This window comes from Delphinapterus leucas, chromosome 16 (assembly GCF_059928025.1).
Source record: "Delphinapterus leucas isolate spDelLeu-1000000601 "Yukka" chromosome 16, BTC_Dleu_Yukka2, whole genome shotgun sequence".
NCBI classification, from domain to species: Eukaryota; Metazoa; Chordata; class Mammalia; order Artiodactyla; family Monodontidae; genus Delphinapterus; species Delphinapterus leucas.
This window is the reverse complement of record NC_143144.1, coordinates 57196519-57214464: the sequence shown is the minus strand read 5'-3', so window position 1 is coordinate 57214464 and position 17946 is coordinate 57196519. Positions and strand designations below refer to the sequence as shown.

The following is a 17946-nucleotide window of genomic DNA, read 5'->3' as shown; positions in this document are numbered from 1 at the left end:
GAGTGGCGCTTCTGGAACTGAATTCCTCATCTTCCCTCAAGATTTAGTAAGGACAGAGACACAAGAAGGAACCCACGTTCCCTCCCTCTCAGTCCCTCTGTGCATGTGCTACCTCCCCAGGGTCCTGTGGACACAGCTTTACTCCTTGCTCTCCTCGTAACCCAGCACCTCTGGCCCCACGGCCGGGGCGCCCCCCAGCCAGCCCTCCCCTGGGCCGTACCGAAGTTGTTGGTCGGGTACCGCTTGCGGAGCCGCTCCGTGAGCCTCGACACCTTGTTGCGCAGCACCTCGTTCTTGCTCAGGAACCCGTTGTCCTGCAGGGCCAGCTCATCCTCTGCCGGGCACGGGGCCCCCTCGTCATCCTCCTGTGGGAAAAGCCGCTTCCAGTTCTGCCCACCTTGTGGCAGGGCTCCGGGATCTGTGTGCATGGCGGACCCCGAGAGGCGTGGCAACCACCGGCTCGGCCACCCTTCCCCCCATCCCGCCAGCCCCTGCCCACCTCACCAAGGCTGCTACTTACCAGCACCACCAAGTGGGTCTCCTGCCTCCCAAGGTGCAGGGGAGAAGGAGAGAAAACAGAGAGAAGATAGCAAGAAGGAAGCTGCTGGGAGGGGGGCCCCCAAAGGAAAGGAAGCACATAAGTGCTATGCTGAGTTTGTCTGAGCACGTCCCAAAGGGTGACGTTAACAGAGGCCCCTGTAAAAGGACCCCAACATCAAATAAGCTTGGGGGAAGCTGTGTATTACTGTTTTTCAAACTGGGTGAAATTAATTTGGTCGTTATCTTAATAGAACAGAATTGAACAGGAAAGAAAATATCCCTTACAATGTATTTTTCAGGAAACTCGTTTTATTTAAGTTTTTCATATTTCACAGACATAAGTGTGAACTGGGTCAAGATGTAAAATGTGTTCCTTACTCTAGGTCATGAACAAACCTGCTTGAAAGCCCCTGCTATATATATTCCCTACCACCACCACCAAGACTCAGAGTCCACAGCCGCTTCAAGTCTTAGAGAAATCTTAGCAGTTGAAAATGTAAATGCCCACATGGACGAGGCTAATGTAATAGTAAAGCGGGCTGGGTGTAAATCATAGGCCTGGTGAAAACTCACAAAACCTCCATTTCTTGTATCCCCCACTTTACAAAGAGACATAAAGAGAAGTGATTTCCTACTATAAGAAAAGCCATAGGGCTTCCCTGGTGTCACAGTGGTTGGGAGTCCGCCTGCCAACGCAGGGGACACGGGTTCGAGCCCTGGTCTGGGAGGATCCCACGTGCCGCGGAGCAACTGAGCCTGTGCACCACAACTACTGAGCCTGCGCTCTGGAACCCGTGAGCCACAACTACTGAGCCCACGTGCCGCAACTGCTGGGGACCGTGCGCCTAGAGCCCATGCTCCGCAACGGGAGAGGCCACCACAGTGAGAGGTCCGTGCACCGCAGTGAGAGGTCCATGCACCACGGTGAGGAACGGTCCCCACTTGCCTCGGCTGGAGAGGGCCCACGCACAGCGGCGAGGACCCAATACAACCAAAAAAAAAAAAAAAAAGAATAAATAAAATAAAATTTAAAAATATATATTTAAAAAAAAAGAAACGCCATAGTGCAAACGTGACAATAAATGGCAACTGCCACTAGGACTCGGTGACGGGGGACGACAGGAAGTAGTGAGGACTATGTGACTTCTCTAAAGGAGACAGTCACTCCTCGGCTACATTGACTGCTACAGATTCAGGGCTCCCAGAGCTTCTGAGCTTTTAGAAAAACTGAAAACCTAGAGTTTCCACCGCAATCTCTCCATTTTTAAATATTGGCTCAAAAAATTATTTTAAAGTTTCTCATGCCAAATAAAACACTTCTGCAAACTATGAGTGTGAACCACTGTCCTAAAACCAGGAAGACTGTCTAACTCTCTGACTTAGCACTTGGTCATGCAACTGCCTTCTCCAATGTCCCATCCTCACCCGTCAAAGGGACATCTTACAGACCTCATCCTTCAGAAGAGCAGGCAGAGACCCCAGCAGTGCCCTCCTCCACATCTGCCTTCCCCACATCTAAGGCACCAAGCCCACAGTCTCCAGCCAAGGCAGTAAATGACCCACCTCCCCCAACAGGGCATTTTCCAGAGTCTTACAGGGCCATCCCTGCCCTGGGCACCCAGGACAGATGCCTAGGTCAGCAAAAGGATGGGTGGAGGTTCAGTGGCACCCTTTGAACCAGTGAGTTTTAGCTCAGAGCAAGTTTCAGCTTCTCACTTGGACATAAGAAAACTTTAAAAACCCAGACTTGGAATGTGAGAAGCTACATGGCTCCAGGACCACCCAACTTCTGACCTGGTCAGCTGAGGGTGCTGGGGAAGGCCACCCACCTCAATTGCATCTTTAAACTCCTCGTCAGGCTCGGCCTCCTCAGCCTCCTCCACACTGCCTGGCGTGAGGTCCTGGGGAGAGAGACTCTATTACAGTCAGAGAGATGGCAGCCCTGCCCCAAAGGTAGAGGCCACCTCCCCGGAGCCAGCATCCAGATTTCTCAAAACAATGGTTCAAGGGACTCCCCTGATGGTGTACTGGTTAAGAATCCGCCTGCCAATGCAGGGCTGCAACCACTGAGCCTGCGCTCTAGAGCCCGCGAGCCACAACTACTGAGCCTGCGCGCCTAGAGCCCATGCTCCGCAACGAGAAGCCACCGCAATGAGAAGCCCGCGCACCGCAACAAAGAGTAGCCCCCGCTCACCGCAAGTAGAGAAAGCCTGCGCACAGCAACGAAGACCCAACACAGCCAAAAATTTAAAAATAAAAAAAATTATTTTTTTTAAAAAAAAGAGGGACTTCCCTGGTGGCACAGTGGTTAGGAATCCGCCTGCCAATTCAGGGAATACGGGTTCAAGCCCTGGTCCGGGAAGATCCCACATGCCGCAGAGCAACTGAGCCCGTGTGCCACAACTGCTGAGCCTGCATGCCACAACTCCTGCAGCCCGCATGCCTGGAGCCTGTGCTTTGCAAGAAAGAGAAGCCACCGCAATGAGAAGCCCACGCACCGCAACAGAGAGTTGCTCGCCACGACTAGAGAAAGCCTGCGCACAGCAACGAAGACCCAACACAACCAAAAAATTAATTAATTAATTAATCAATTTTTAAAAAAAAGAAAAGAAAAAGAAAAGAAAAACAACAGTTCACGCCACAGAGGAAATGGCACAACTGCCAGAAAGGAAGAAGTCAGGGGAAAGAGAGCAGTCCGTAACCTAGCAGGACAGGGCGATGGGACCAAGGCCACAAAAGGACGCACAGTGGCTGGAGAGCGCCGTGGCTGAGAGCACAGGCTCTAGAACCACAGGGCGTGGATCTGAGACCTGGGCCCACTGCCCCGGACAACCACTCTGCGCCTCAGCCTTCTCTTCTACAAGGAGAGCAATCTCATTCTCAGAAACAACCCACACCTCCCGGGGTTAACGTCCATAAAGTACTTGGAACAGCAGAGTGAACACTCGATAAAGCACAGCATAGCTCTTGTTACTAGTTAACTATAGTCATTACCATTAAGCACTTCAGAGGAGATGGGCCTGCGAAGGAGCAGGAACTACAGAGGCCAGCCCAGGAGTTATTTGGTATGAACAAGCTGGTAACAGAGAGGCTGGGCAGCCCGCCCGCAGCAGGCTCTGCCCGGGTGGTTAGGGGCACTCACCTCTGTGGGCGTGGGCGCAGGTGCAGGTGTGCAGTCCGGCAGAGCGCCCTTCCCCCCGGCATCCGACGGTGGCGGGCTCTCAAAGGCACTCTCCTCCTGCTTGGGGTTCATCCGCCGCTGCAGAGAGGCCCTATACTCAGACACCACTACCCAGAGCAGGGAGAACAGGGTGGGAGGCGGAATCAGGATGCAATGAGCAGTGCTCTGGGGGTACCCACTACTGCAGCCAGCTGGCTGCCTCCTCCAGCACCCCCTCTCGGCAGCAGGAAACAGTCGCCCTCCTAACTCTGAACAAGTCACCTAACCCAAGCCTCATAAACAAGACAGATGTACCAATACCTACCCCATGAGATTGTTAAAGAGAGATTAAATGTAGTAAGTGCCTGATAAATCATGGCTTCTATAATTAATTTCCAACCACAGGGAGGAAAACAAGTATAGCAATCACCCCAACATATGTACAGGCCCAGGCTTCTACGGCTCAAGGCCTCTCCAGACTGTTTCAGTGCTTTAGAAGCCAGACGGCAGACAGGTACTCTGGGATCACAGAGATGAGGCAGCAATTCCTGGGGGGCTGCATCCTGGGAGGTGGATGGCAACACTGGGAAAACATCCCTCCCTCATCTCCCAGAAGCCACCATATCATGTGAGCAGTGATTCATCTGTCTGGGGAAGGGAAAGGGACCCCTGGTAGCAGCCTCCCCTGTATCCCACTGAACATCTGAGAGGCAGGGCCCACCACTCTCCAAGGGAGGACCCTAGTGTGGTGCTGCCCCCTTGTGGAAGGCACAGCAAACAGATGATCAGCCGTAGAGATAAAGGGGAGCCTAACCAGCCCTCAGAGCCGGGTCCCATCTCTGTCAGGCTCTCCAGGGCTTACCTCGGAAGAACTCCACATTTCCCAGAAAGAGTGTGCTGTTTAAAAGGGCAAGGACCCAGCACAGCGGCAGCAGATACAGTATGCAAACCGTGCCCAGAAGAGCCCCATAGAACCTGGATCGACAGAGAGGAACCACAGGATCAGAAATTCGTAAGATCAGAAGGAAACTGGTTTAGGGCACACCCACATGGGGGTCTGGGCAACAAACAGCTATGGGAACAGTTAATAAGCTGACAAGATCTGCTAATCAAACAACTGGAAAGTAAAGTGAGGAGGAAGGATTTACAACCACCAACAGGTCACAACTGACACGGGCGGGGCCGCCTAAACTGGTCCAACACACATCTCTCCTCAGGATCTAGACTCTGAAGTCTAGAATAAGACAGACTTGGATCTGAATCCCGCTCTGCCACTTCTTGCTGTGTGACCTTATGCAAGTCCCTTGGCTCTCTGAGTGTTACTTCCTTCACACGTAAAATGAGGACTAAGTCTTCCCTGGCGGTCCAGTGGTTGAGAATACGTGCTTCCAACGCAGGGGGCGTGGGTTTGATTCCTGGTCGGGAAACTAAGATCCCCCATGTGGAGTGGTGCGGCCCAAAAAAATGAGGACTGAAATAGCACCTTCCTCATAGGGTCACTACCAAGAGTGAGACAGTACCATGGAAAGCCCTGAGCACAGTGCCTGGCACCAGGGGAAGGCTAAACAAGTATTAGTTGTCATTATTATTCATATACAAAGAGCCTTAAAAACATTCATTTCATTTGATTCAATAGTTCCATCCTAGTATTCTAAGAAAAAAAAAATTTCGAAAGATTAAAGCTATACCCATAAAAATGTGCACTACAGGGTTAGTAATAAAAAGTAGAAACTGACTAAACATATCACAGAATGGTTCCATAAATTATAGTATAATCACCATCTATATTAATGTTGTATTACAAGTAATTCCAAAAGCTATGTAGCAACATGGAAAACCAGTTATATGATAACAATAAGTGGAAAAAAACGGGTTCTCACATACACTATGAGCTATAGAGAGCATTTGCATGTGACAAACTCTACAAGGCAATCCAAACATGAGACTGGCTGCTATATCAGGGTGGGAGATTCCATGGTGAGTTATTTTTCTATTATTAAAATATTATGACCACACCTAAAAGAAGGTGTCTGAACAAAAGCAGTGCATTCAAGCCCACAAGCCTACGTACAGGTCTGCACACAAGAGTCTAGTGGGCTCTTTTCCCCTGAGCTAGGGCAACAGGAGCCCTCTCGAGGCAGCTGGCTTTGCCTGGGGTCCTCAGGGCAGCGGTGGTGGGAGCGGACGGGCACTCACTGTGAGGACACGGTGGGGTTCTCCCAGTGCAGCACGCGGTAGACGGCTTCACAAGTGCAGCACAGGCGGCTCAGGAAGGCCTCCAGCTGGATCAAGCTGCAGACACAACATAGGGGGCTTGTGCAAGCTATACGCCCTGCCTCACCCAGAGGGATCAGAGAGTTTGGGGAAACTTCGTACACTTCAGCCCCCTTTTTTGAACCCTTGCCAAGGTTCCTGCTTTGGTCTCTTCCTAGATGTTGATGTTGGGCTGGCTACTTAACTTTTCCAAGGATGCAGTTTTCCTCTATAATAGGAGGAGCAGGGTACCCACCTCCCAGATGCACTGGAGCTGTGAGGATAAATGGCAGGATGTAGAGCAATGTGTCTCCACCTGGGAGGTAAGGTAGACTGACATGAAGAGTTTTTTTAAATGGATGCCCCCCAAAAGCAAAGAGCACATGCTTGTGAAATGAGAACCCAGATCTTGGTTTCTGAAGCGCTCTTCGGAGAAATGGCTGATTCTAGAACAGGGCAGGGAATGTGCAAGATGAATGTGAACATTCTGTTGTACCACAGAATAAGGAAGCACTCGAAAATGATGGGGACCATTGAAAGAACACAGGGGCCAGTTCAAAAGAGCTCCATTGACAAATCTAGGACTGAGATCAAAATTAACAATGACAATAATAAATTATAACCCATTGAATAAAATTTAAAATTCCTACGTTCGTATTGATAATAAGGAAACGCTCTTTCTTATAGAATGTCAGGTAATAATGACAATTAGAAAATCACCTTTGCAACCATCATAGTAATAAGTTGATGAAAGTAAGACCTAGCAATGGATTTCAATGTAGTGGGTGTGTATCTGATGAGGGACAAGATATTTACAAAGTCTCAAAGTCCCCCTCAGATTACTAACTCCAGAGGGTAAAATGAATGGTCACTTTACAGTGGAGAAACCTGCACCAAGGTGACCAAAGTTAGTATCTCCCATAACAGACAGTGACATCATGTACCTCTTGATATGATACAATGACAATGTCACTTGTCACATTCCTGCCAAAAATGCAGAACCTGAATCTAATCATGAGGAACCAAACTACCACAAATGCAGAGAAATTCTACAAAATAATAAACATGTTCTATTTTAAAATGTCAAGTCATGAGAAACAAAGACCAAGGAACTATTCCAGTTCATAGGAGACTAAAGAGACATAAAAACTAAATGTCATGCACGAGTCTGGATTGGAGCCTAGATCAGGAGAAATTTATATAAAAGACCTTATTAATACAAATGGCAAAATTTGATCATGAACAATTATTAGATAATGCTAATGTTATCAATGTTAAATTTCCTAATTTTGATTACAGGACTTTGGAAACAGAAGAGAATATCCTTGTTCTTAGAAAATGCATGCTGAAGTATTTGGGGTAAATAGGCAAGATGTTTGTAACTTACTTTCAAATCGTTCAGAAAGAAAAAAAATAATGTCTTAGTGTAGAGAGATAGATGAAGCCAACGTGGCAAAATGTTAATAATTGTTCTATCCGGGTAAAGGGCATGTGGGAGTTCTTTGTACTATTCTTGGAAATCTTCTGTAAGTTTAAAATCATTTCAAAGTGAAAAGGTTTTCTGAAAAACTGCAGATACCCAGGCCCCACTCCAGATAACTGACTCAGAATTTCTGGGGTGGGGCCCAGCCCTCCACTGGTTTATAAGTTTCCTTTGGAGCTCCACAGAGGCCTTTGCTGCCCAGGGAGGGATGAGAACCCCTGCTGTATTTGACGAGAGCCACTGAAGTTGTTATGGTTAATGTTATCCAACAGTCTTAAGGTGCTTCCTCAGAAGTACCAGCTCTGTCACATTTAGGGAAGTTCCTCCACAGCATAGTGATGATGACTTCCTGGGTACCAGACACTCATTTAATTGTCACAACCACCTATGAGGTAAGCCTATAATTATCCCATTTAACAGATGAGGAACCTGAGTAACTTGCCCAATGTCACAGCGATTAAATGGCAGAACTGAGATTTGAACCCAGGCAGTGGCTCGTGTGTGTGTGTGTGTGTGCGTGCGTGTGTGTGTGTGCGTGCGTTCAGTCAAGACCCTAAACTGTGAAATCGGCTAGATCTGGATTCCCATCCCAGCTTGGTCAATTGCCTTTTTCCTCATCCATAAATGGAGGACAATCATAGTAGCTACCTCCCAGAACTGTTAAAAAGATGAAAGGAGGGGCTTCCCTGGTGGCGCAGTGGTTGAGAGTCCGCCTGCCAATGCAGGGGACACAGGTGCATGCCCCAGTCCAGGAGGATCCCACATGCCGCGGAGCTGCTAGGCCCGTGAGCCATGGCCGCTGAGCCTGTGTGTCTGGAGCCTGTGCTCCGCAACGGGAGAGGCCACAACAGTGAGAGGCCCATGTGCCGCAAAAAAAAAAAAAAAAAAAAAAAAAAGATGAAATAACATCCATGGTTTGCCCACTACAATGTCTGGTGCCCAGCAAGCACTCAGTGTGGTGGCAGCTGGTACTGTCACTGTCCCTCACCTCCCTGGCCCCTCCCATACTCACAAGCTCTTCACCTCAGCTATGGCCTCAGGGCGAGACAGGCGAGCTCTCTGAAGGTCCTCCTGCCTCACGCTATGATACTTCCTCCGTATCAGCTCAGACTCAGGCAGCCGTGCCCGGCAGACTTCCTGAAGGTAGCCCAGCAGGGCGGGCACTGAAATCATCAGGGCACCCACTGAGTACCATGCACCTATGGGAGCAAAAACACTGCAGATAAGCAGAGAGCAGGACCAGGAGCCTCCGCCCACCCACATGTCCACGCGCTCGCTCCCTCACCTGCTCCAGGTCTCTGCCCAAAAGACCTCCCCCAACCACCCAGTATGAAACAGAACCCCCGCCCCCCCACGGCCTCCAGCCCCTTAACCCAGCTTTAGTTTTCCTCATAGAACTTATCACCGCATGGCAGATTACACATACAGTCGTTGGCTCCTCTGTGAATGTAGGCTCCTAAGAGCTGGGACTTTCCCCCATCTGGTCACTGCTGTAGCCCCAGACCCTTTTTTTAAAATATTAAAAATCACTACACTAGCACACAGCACACAGCAGGTGGCTCGTGCCTGGAGTCTGGCCGCTGGGAGCTCCCGATGACTGACAGTCTGATCTTTGGGCCACTAGGGCAGATTGGAAGCCTTCCTTTGGAGTTTAGGATACCACAGACCACTGTGGATCGAGCAATGGTGAGGCTAAAAGAAAATCCAAAGAACGAACTTCTTCCATGTTAACATGGTACCCTCCAAAGCAAGCTAACAGAGCACTGGGCACTGAGTAAATGCTTGTTAAACATATGTCATCTGAACTGATTTACTTTGGAAATATATTTAGAAAAATCTAACAGCGTGGGAAGGATATCTGAGTTTCAATCAGACAAAGAAGAGTCCTACTAAGACATAGAAGATGAGGTTTTATGTGAAACGGGTTTATTTTCAACCCATTGAAACCACAGGAGGCAAAGGAGACACTTGAGAAATGTGAATTCAATAGAACAAACGCATGAAGAAAGGACTCAGCTCCTCAGAACGTTCTGCCCCAGGCCCTTCACTCATTTCCCTTGAGGGGTTTGGCTTTTTCTGCAGCCATCTGCCAGTTCCGACTAAAAGGGCTGGGCCCCAGCATACCTTGTCATAAAAGGTCCCCAGGACCCCACCAGCTACCCACCCGTCCACACATCAACCTCAAAGGCTTCATGCCACAGACCCCTCACCACTGGTGACTGCCCAGCAGCCCCGGCCAGGCTCACTTGCTGAGCCACAGAAAATCAACAGATGTGGCAAAAATCTCTGATCAGCTCACCTTCCTAGTACCTTCACCCCATGTCATGTCCCCAAATGACCCCAGAAACCAAAATGGGAAAAGGTTAATGCATCAGCATTCAGTCCAGAAGGAAATAATAATAACAGCTATAATGTACTGACTGCTTATTCTGTGTCAGGAACTGTGTTAAGTGTTATACATAGATTATCTCATTCCTCACAACGACCCTCTGAGGAAAGCACTGTTACTATCCTCCCTTCAGAGATGAGGAAAATTAGGCCTTAATGGACAGGTTAAAGAACTTCCAAGGTCACACCAGTGGCCCGGCCAGGATTCTAGCCCAGGGTGGGTCTCTCAGGAGCCTGTGTTCTGATACGGAGCAGACACAGAGGGAGGCCAACTCCATGGCGACACAGGCGGCTCCCTCACATGGGCCGCTTCTCAGAATTCCTCCCCGCATTCATTCACAAAAAACCCCTGGCCCCTGGTTCTTACCCTCATTCAAGGTGAGGAACAAGATGTTGAGGCCCAGGCAGGTCAGCAAGGAACACAATGGTGTCTGCCACCTACAACACAGAGAGTCCTGGTCACTGAAGACAGCTGCCCCTCCAGCCAGGAAGGGGAGATGGGCACACAGGCGGGTCTTCAAAACCAGGAGGAAGAGGAGGCCCTGGAGCTAGGAGGGTCAGGGAGAAATGAAAAGTGGGTCTCTCACTTGAACAGGCGACCGGGAGAGGAGCTGAGGCCACACCTTAGGCCCCGGGGTGAGAAAGGGCATCCTCTCAGAACCAGAAGACCTGTAGAACCTTTTCCCAGGAGGAGGAAGAATTTATGAAATTATCTGTTAATGTTATAACCCTGTTTAACCTGTGTTTTGTAAGGTTCTATTCTCTTTAAGAGGTGCCGATGACATTCTTCTTTAAGAGTTTTCCTTTATTCTTTGTGTTTACTGAGACAGAGTTGATATGTAACGTATTCTTTTTTTTACAATTTCGTAAGAACACATGCTTACTGCACAAGACTCATCTAATATGGAAACTGAGAGAACAAAATGTAAAGGATTTCTTTGACCTTATTTGCGACTTTCTCTTATTTCTGTGATTTTGAGAGTTTGTTTTAAACATACATTAATTCCAAAGGAAAGAAAATAATAAAGGTTTCATTTCAACATATAAAAAATGAAGACAAAACCAGGGTTGGCATTCCCTCAGCAAACACACCCAAAGTGAACTGGAACTTTTAGAAGCAAACACAGACCCAGCTCCCACCACCACCAAATGCCAAGCAGAAGCCTCCAAAGACGGAGGAAAGAAAATCAGAGACAGGTTGCTGAGGACGAGCAACGGTGCTGGCTTAGTCCTTGATAAAGGACATTTAACAGGGTAAAGGGAGCACAGACGTAATCACGAAGCCACTGACACCTATATTCTAAAGAGCAGTGTCAGTGGATATAAGGTGGGCCCTCAGAGGAGAGAGTCAAATAGAAAAATCAACGGGTAAGTTGCAATGTATTCAGAACTTCAATGCATTTTCTTTTGCTCTAACTGGGATATTTCACAGTTACTAAATGAGGTTAACTAATTTATGGGGTGCTTTTTTTTTTAACAAGAGTTATGAGTAAGGGAGTGAAATGACCTCTCTCTGCCTTTGTCTTAAAATTCCATACACTCCAACTACACCACCCTAATTAGGCCTCAGACCCATCTAGTGGCTGCTACCAGGGTAAAAGCAAATTAAGTCATGTCTAAGGCCAATCCCATCTCAGAAATAAAAATAACACACAGCCAGAGATCGCTTTCATTTTAAAGCCTCTCTCTCTCTCTCTCTTTTTTTTTTAAAGATCTGTTTGTTTATTTTTTGGCCATGCCACGTGGCATGTGGGATCTTAGTTCCCCGACCAGGGATCGAACCTGCGCCTCCTACAGTAGAACTGCAGAGTCCTAACCACTGGACCGCGAGGGAATTCCCAGCCTCTCCCATTCTATCTGTCTTTACCGACACTTTGGTCATGGAGACCCACCTACCAGAGTAGCTGATCCCAGAAGAGAGAAGTCTTTTAAAAATCTACTGTAGCTCCAGGCTTCAGACCTCATAGAAGCTCAAGATTAGATCCCTCTGCAAAGTCAAATCCTCTTTACTAAGAAAAGAACAACCAAACACACAAACTAATCTGACAGCCACTTTCACGGACCAGCGCTCCATCTCCCAGCGGCTCGGAGACCATAAGCTCCTGGGGGCTTCTGAGTCCCGAGGCTCCTCCTCCATCCAGCTTAGTCAATCCCACCACATCCTCAGATTTCTAATTTCATAAAATGAAAAAATCCTAATACATTAGTGCCAAGAAGCACTAAGAGACCAGTGCTGGAAAAGGAGAAGGGCAGGATATATTTAACTTTTGTGCTTTGCCACGAAAAGGCAAAACACACATACATACATACACACGTATATACATACACACATACGTTTGCATGCACAGGTGCATGCGTGCGCGTGCACACACACACACACAGTAGAAAACGCCAGAGAGCACAGCCCCGTGCTTTCCAGAGCCCACACACTCCCCTAAGGAAGACCACAATTCATTTCAGCTAGTTGGTCATGATGGGATTACAAAGCGAGCCCCTCCTTACACCATCTCCCTACTCCTTACATCAACAGCATAGTCATCTAAAAGTAGAGAACATTGCTCTGGAACACTGACCAGCTCATCTCTAGGGATAATGCCATAAATTAAAGGGGTTCTGGGGTGAACAAGAAAAACTCAGGGCATTGGTCAGAGTTAAAAATAAACCTCCCACTATTTCCAGAATGAGGTAAGAATAAATACTCCAGAGCACCCTGAGAGGTTAACCCAACCCTACCCGCCCTTGTCTCCTACCTGCGTCTCTCAGGCATCTGAGACGGTTGAAGGCCTTTAAAAGAATCTGATGAAAACTAGAAGCTTCTCCCTAGAAATACACACATGTGTGCCCACACAACTTTACATGCAGGTTCAGGAGATTCACTGACCCTGACAGCCCCACCCACAGGCTGTAGATGAAGAACATCTGCTCTTTAGGACAAGCTGGTTTTATGTGATTTCCATTACAATGCAGTATTAGGAACACATAACCTTTGCACAAAAAATTTAAAAAAAAATTTTTTTTTTACTCAAATCTAATCCAACCTTTAAATTTAACTTCCAGTCTGCACCAGGAAGAAGCGGCAACCAGACAAAACTAGGTAGGAAATTCTCCAGCAAGTCAGTGTGTGAAAGAGACCATTTGATTCAGAAAGACCTAAGGGACATAATAACCATACAGAATGCATGGTGCTGGATCGGAGCCTGATTTGACCAAAACAATGGTAAATGACATTCTTGGCACAACTGAGAAAACCTGAATATGAACTGGGTATAGGGTGACATCAAGGAATCATTGTTAATTGTGTTAGGTATGATGTTACCTTATTTTTTTTAAAAAAGTCATTATTATTTAGAAACAAACTAAATAATGTGTTTAGGGAGCAGAGTGGTATGTATCTATAATTTTAAATACTTTAGCATAAGAAATAAGGTGAGCTGAAAGGAGAAAAAAGAAAATTACCAAGGATGAAAATCAAAGCAGAACAGGAACAAAGACTTTTGAGAGCCATAATCCTAAAGGATTAGTGAAAATAGTGTCTGCTTATTCATAGTTATTTGCATCCTAATTTTAATATGAATTATGCTAATGTTGGGAGAGAAGGGAAAAAAAAGCCTGCTCTGGATATAAAAGGCCCAATGGTCAAGGCTAGCTAGCAGTCCTGAGGTATGAGCTTATTCAGCCACAAAGAAGAAACCCTGGTGAAAGGCCAGATGGTTCCCAGTGCCTGCCTCTCCTGGGTTGGGCCTGAGACACAGGGTCTAGAATAAGCCCAGAGGCCCAAAGGACCTCCCAGAACTGCTCCTCACCAGCGCAGAAAGGATAACCCAGCCACTGCCTAAGTGGCCAGCGCAACTACAAAGCAGGAAGGCAGAAGGCCCAGCAGGTTAGAGCAACCCTAAATAAAATCTGTACCTGAGCAAATACCGGACACCATCACCTGCATCCTTCAGAGGTTCCAGGTAGATCTCCAGCCTCTTGTAGGACAGAACCAAGTTGAAAAGATCAAACGCCGGGGACTTGGCAGGAGCAGTTGGAGACTCCAGGGGAGCCTCGGGGACCATGCTGGGGCTCACCTCTGGCCCACACCCCTCTCGCTCTGAGGTCTGCATCCTGTAACCATAAGAATTCCTGACATTTGCATTGCACTTCCAATGCCCAACACACTTCTACTTGCATTATTTCATGTGGTGCCATAATAAACCTATGAGGTAGGCAGGGCTACAGGTGGAAAGCCTATTTCACAGAGGAAGACACATTCAGCAAGGTGAAGTGAATGACCCAGATAGAGCTGACCCTTGAACAACATGGGTTTGAACTTCACGGTTCCACTTATATGCAGATTTTTTCCAACAGTAAATACTACAGTTCTACACCATCTGCAGTCGGTTGAATCCTCAGATGCCCAACGGCGGATACGGAGGAACCGCGTGGAGGGAGGGCATACTGTAAGTCATACTCCAATTTCTGACTTCACAGAGGGTCAGCGCTCCTAACCCCTGCGTTGTTCAAGGGTCAACTGTATAAAATCCTGCTCTTCTGACTCTCCACCTAATGTTCTTTTCCCCACAGACCCATCAAGAGTATAAACCATAAAGACCAAGCACACATGGTTGCTGGTGAGAGGCAGCCTGGGGTCTCAAGTGAAACGATGTCCTGAAATATTTTTCTCCCACTCTTTACTTAGTTAATTTCTACTCATCACTCAGGTATCGTCTTAAACACCACTCCCTTGCTCTGAGAAGTCTTTGCCAACAACTCCAGTCTGGACTGGGAGACCCTCCCCAATGCTCCCAAAGGATCATGTACTCGGTACCCTAACAGCATTTATCACACCAAAGCAAAACTCCCTTCTTTCTTGCCAGTCTGCCCCTCTTAACTTTGAGTTCCAGCAGGTCAAAGACTACGTCTTCCATTCACCACTGTTTCCGCACACAATGCGAATGTAATAAATGCTCGCTGAGTGAGTGAATTAATTGCTCACCCTCCAGGACCCCAGAGCTTTCTTCCGCCCTGCTGCATGCTCTAAGCTTTCCCTCTCCCTTCTGTTCCCAACAACCTCCTGAACCATCTCTGCCCATTACCCGCCCCTTTTTCCCCTTGAACCCTACGGGGCAGTCATCACCTTCCATAAAACCCCATTCCCTTTTCTCTTCTCTGAGGGGGATAGCCACAGAACTCCCACCGTCTCTCCTAATTTCAAAGTCCGGCCCAAACGCTAAGCAGTAAACAAGGAGGTAGACCCTTGGCCCACAGCAACAAAAGCCAGTTCCAGGCAAGGCGCTGCGATCTGGGACGACGGGGGGAGGAGGGTGTTTGAAGGGGAGGGTAACAAAGGGGCCACCAGGAACCCGAGACCCCCTCAGGAGGAGCTAGGACGAAAGGACCCAAGGCGGGCGCGTGGTAAGAGCCCAGGAAAGGGTGAAGCAGATCTGCGCCGGCAGAGGCCGGACCATCACCCCTGCAGCCCAGGGAGCCGGACGGGGCCCTGAGACCCAAACCACATAAGACCACACCCAAGGTCGCTGGGCCAGCAGGTGGCGGCCCCCGCGGCGTTCTGGCGCCCAACTCCGCACAGTCGGCGGACACACCAGAGTTGGGTGGGGGTGGCACCTCACCTAAGCGGTCGCTGCGACGGTGGGGAAGAGGCGGGGACGGCCAGGAGGCACTGATAGGGCCACTGGACCCGAGCGCGTTTCCTCAGGCCCGCCCCACCACGACGCGCCTCTTCCCAAGGCCTCTCTGAAGTCGCAGTACTGAGAACCTCCGCCGCCTCCCCCGCCGCCGCTTCCGGGACGCGATTGCTCGGCGGCGGCGTGCCCTTGACGTCATCGCTCCCGCCCCGCCTCCCGCCCGCCTCCCGGGTTTAGCTCCGCCCGCTCTAGGACAGGTGAGCGCCCTCGTCCGCACTACGCCTGCGCGCCTTTTCTTCCTCAGCCAGGATCCTGGGCTCAGCTGTAGTCCTACCCGACGGCGGTTCGCTAAACCCTGGGAGTTTAGGGAACCCCACCCCTCGCTGTCCCCGCGTCGTTTTGGATTCCGGCAGGGAACAGTTGGAGAGAAGCTAATCTGAAGAATTTACGTCTGCATCCTCCCCCCACCAAATTTGGCACTTACCTCACCCCCTGGGGACCGTGAGCTTACAAAAGGCAGAAACCATATCCCTGCTTGCCCGAGGCCTAGCAGAGAATGCAATTCCGTTCAGCGTTTCCTGAGTAGCTACTGTGTACAGGGTCCTGGGCAAGCTCTTCCCAATTCAACCCACTTCTCACTGTGTTGCCCGGTTAATCGCCCTTAAAGCATGCATCGGATGCCTTTGCATTAATAATAATAACACTAACATTTATTTGCGGAGGGCTTACCAGGCGCCAGGCACTGGACTAAGCTCTCTGTAGGCATTATCTTAGCTAGTCCTCCTCCAACAACGCTGTTAGGGTTATCGCCATTTCACAGATGAGGAATCTGAGATTTGTCAAGGAACTTCAGTGTCTCTCAGCTAGTATGCAACTGTGAGCTGGGATTTTAACCTCTGTGTCATCTGACCCTGGTTCCCCCAACCATACCATCACCACCTTAGTCTGCATTTACTGGCCTCATCCCCTGCTACTTCCCTACAGGAGCCTCTTAACTTCAGCCAACTGAACTCCTCCATTGTTACCTTCAAGTGCCCCTTGCATTCTGGTCTCCTTACATTGCTTGTGCTGTGAGCTCCGGGAGGAATGCCCTTCTCCCACTTGTGCTTGGGTCCAAATCCAACCCATTCATCTGGGCAGGAGTCAAATGTCTACACTCCTTCCCTGATTGCCCAAGCCAGAAGTAATCACTTCCCCCTCCAAACAGCCAGAAGGTAGACAGATACAAATCAGCCACTCACCACTAAACTATATTCAGAAATCCCCTTGCTTTTTAGAGGAATGGGCCTGGCTTTGTGGCTGGGCCAGGCTTGTCTGATGGACTCTGCCTCTCCTTTAAGATGAGGCTAGGAGAAGCAGAGAAAGAAGAATGTTTTTTCTTCATTATCTTTACCTGTAATTCCACCTTCAGTAATTTACTCCAAAGGTAGATTTCACTTTCTTTGAAATCCCTCCTTCTTAGGTCTGCCTGGACCATTGGCCTCAGGCTGACTGTAGCTAGTAGTTTTATTGGTTCTCTCTCCTGGCAGCTATAGAATTGAGGGATATTATTCCAGAACTCCTAGACATTATTTGAGGAAAACACTGGAGGATACAAAAAGGCTCTAAAGACCAGAAAAGGACAACAGTCATGGCCCATCAATGAACAAAGGCTTCCCCTGGTAACTAGAGACTGGTCAACCGGAGTCTGCTTTCTGGGAACTGACTCTGATTTTTCATAATCAAGTTCTCCTGGTTCCTTCTTTCCCTTCTCCAGCATTCTGAGTCTTCACTTCTTGCCTCAAATCCTGGTGCCACTGATGTTTTCCCCTGGATAGCTGATAGGTGGGAGAGACTAAGGGAGAAAATAAAATAGAAAAAGAGGATAATTAATACCTTAACATGACATTTTTCAGAGGTTAGTCTTTGAATCTATAAGCAAGGGTGTATATGGTCCACATAATTGAATTTCACTGGGGCTCTTGGAGAAATATTAGCAAGAAATGTTAGGTAGAACAAGCTGGAAAAATATGAGCAGGAAGAGAAGGGAATGTCTAAGCACAGCTTTCTCCACCAGATGGCGCTCTCACCCACTCTTACACAGACTTGTTCAGAAGCCTCTCTAAACTTGGGGCTTCTGGCGATGGTCTCTCATGCCACCGTTTCTTGCATACACCAGATCTTCTCATGCTTCTAGCTGCATTAGTTATCTCTTGCTGTGTAACAATTATTTCAAAACTTACTGGCTTATCAAAACCGCAAAAAAACAAAAAACTTAGTGGCTTAAAACAATAATAAATATGTATTATTTGGCTTTTGGGTGGGTTTTGCAGGAAACTGCAAGCAGCTTGGTGGGTGGTTTTGGCCCAGGGGCTTTTGTGAGGTTGTACTCAGATGCTGGCCAGGGCTGCTGTCATCTGAAGGCCTGATGGGGCTGGAGGATTGGCTTCCTCACATAGCAGACCGGTTGGTGCTGGCTCTTGTGCTGACAGGCTGGCAAGGGGTTTCAGTTCCTC

General features: G+C 48.5%; 1 protein-coding gene across 6 annotated transcripts in view; it reads right to left on the bottom strand.

Annotated features, from left to right (window-relative positions):
- ZFYVE27 (zinc finger FYVE-type containing 27) overlaps positions 1-15624 on the bottom strand; it is a 67947-nt gene extending 52323 nt beyond the window's left edge. For 4 of the 6 annotated variants that reach the window (XM_089897988.1, XM_022569122.2, XM_022569123.2 and 1 more), the window contains exons 1-9: positions 15437-15624; positions 13734-13931; positions 10192-10262; positions 8449-8635; positions 5897-5992; positions 4563-4675; positions 3683-3828; positions 2370-2441; positions 221-365 (exon numbers count right to left, since the gene is read on the bottom strand). In XM_089897988.1, the coding sequence (XP_089754114.1) occupies positions 221-365; positions 2370-2441; positions 3683-3828; positions 4563-4675; positions 5897-5992; positions 8449-8635; positions 10192-10262; positions 13734-13930 (1027 nt within the window). In that variant the 5' untranslated portion in view covers position 13931; positions 15437-15624. Of the gene's footprint in view, positions 1-220; positions 366-2369; positions 2442-3682; positions 3829-4562; positions 4676-5896; positions 5993-8448; positions 8636-10191; positions 10263-13733; positions 13932-15436 lie in introns of those variants that run through there. The other 2 variants (XM_089897989.1, XM_089897991.1) reach the window with 1 other exon arrangement.
- Between the last annotated feature and the right edge of the window lie 2322 nt (positions 15625-17946).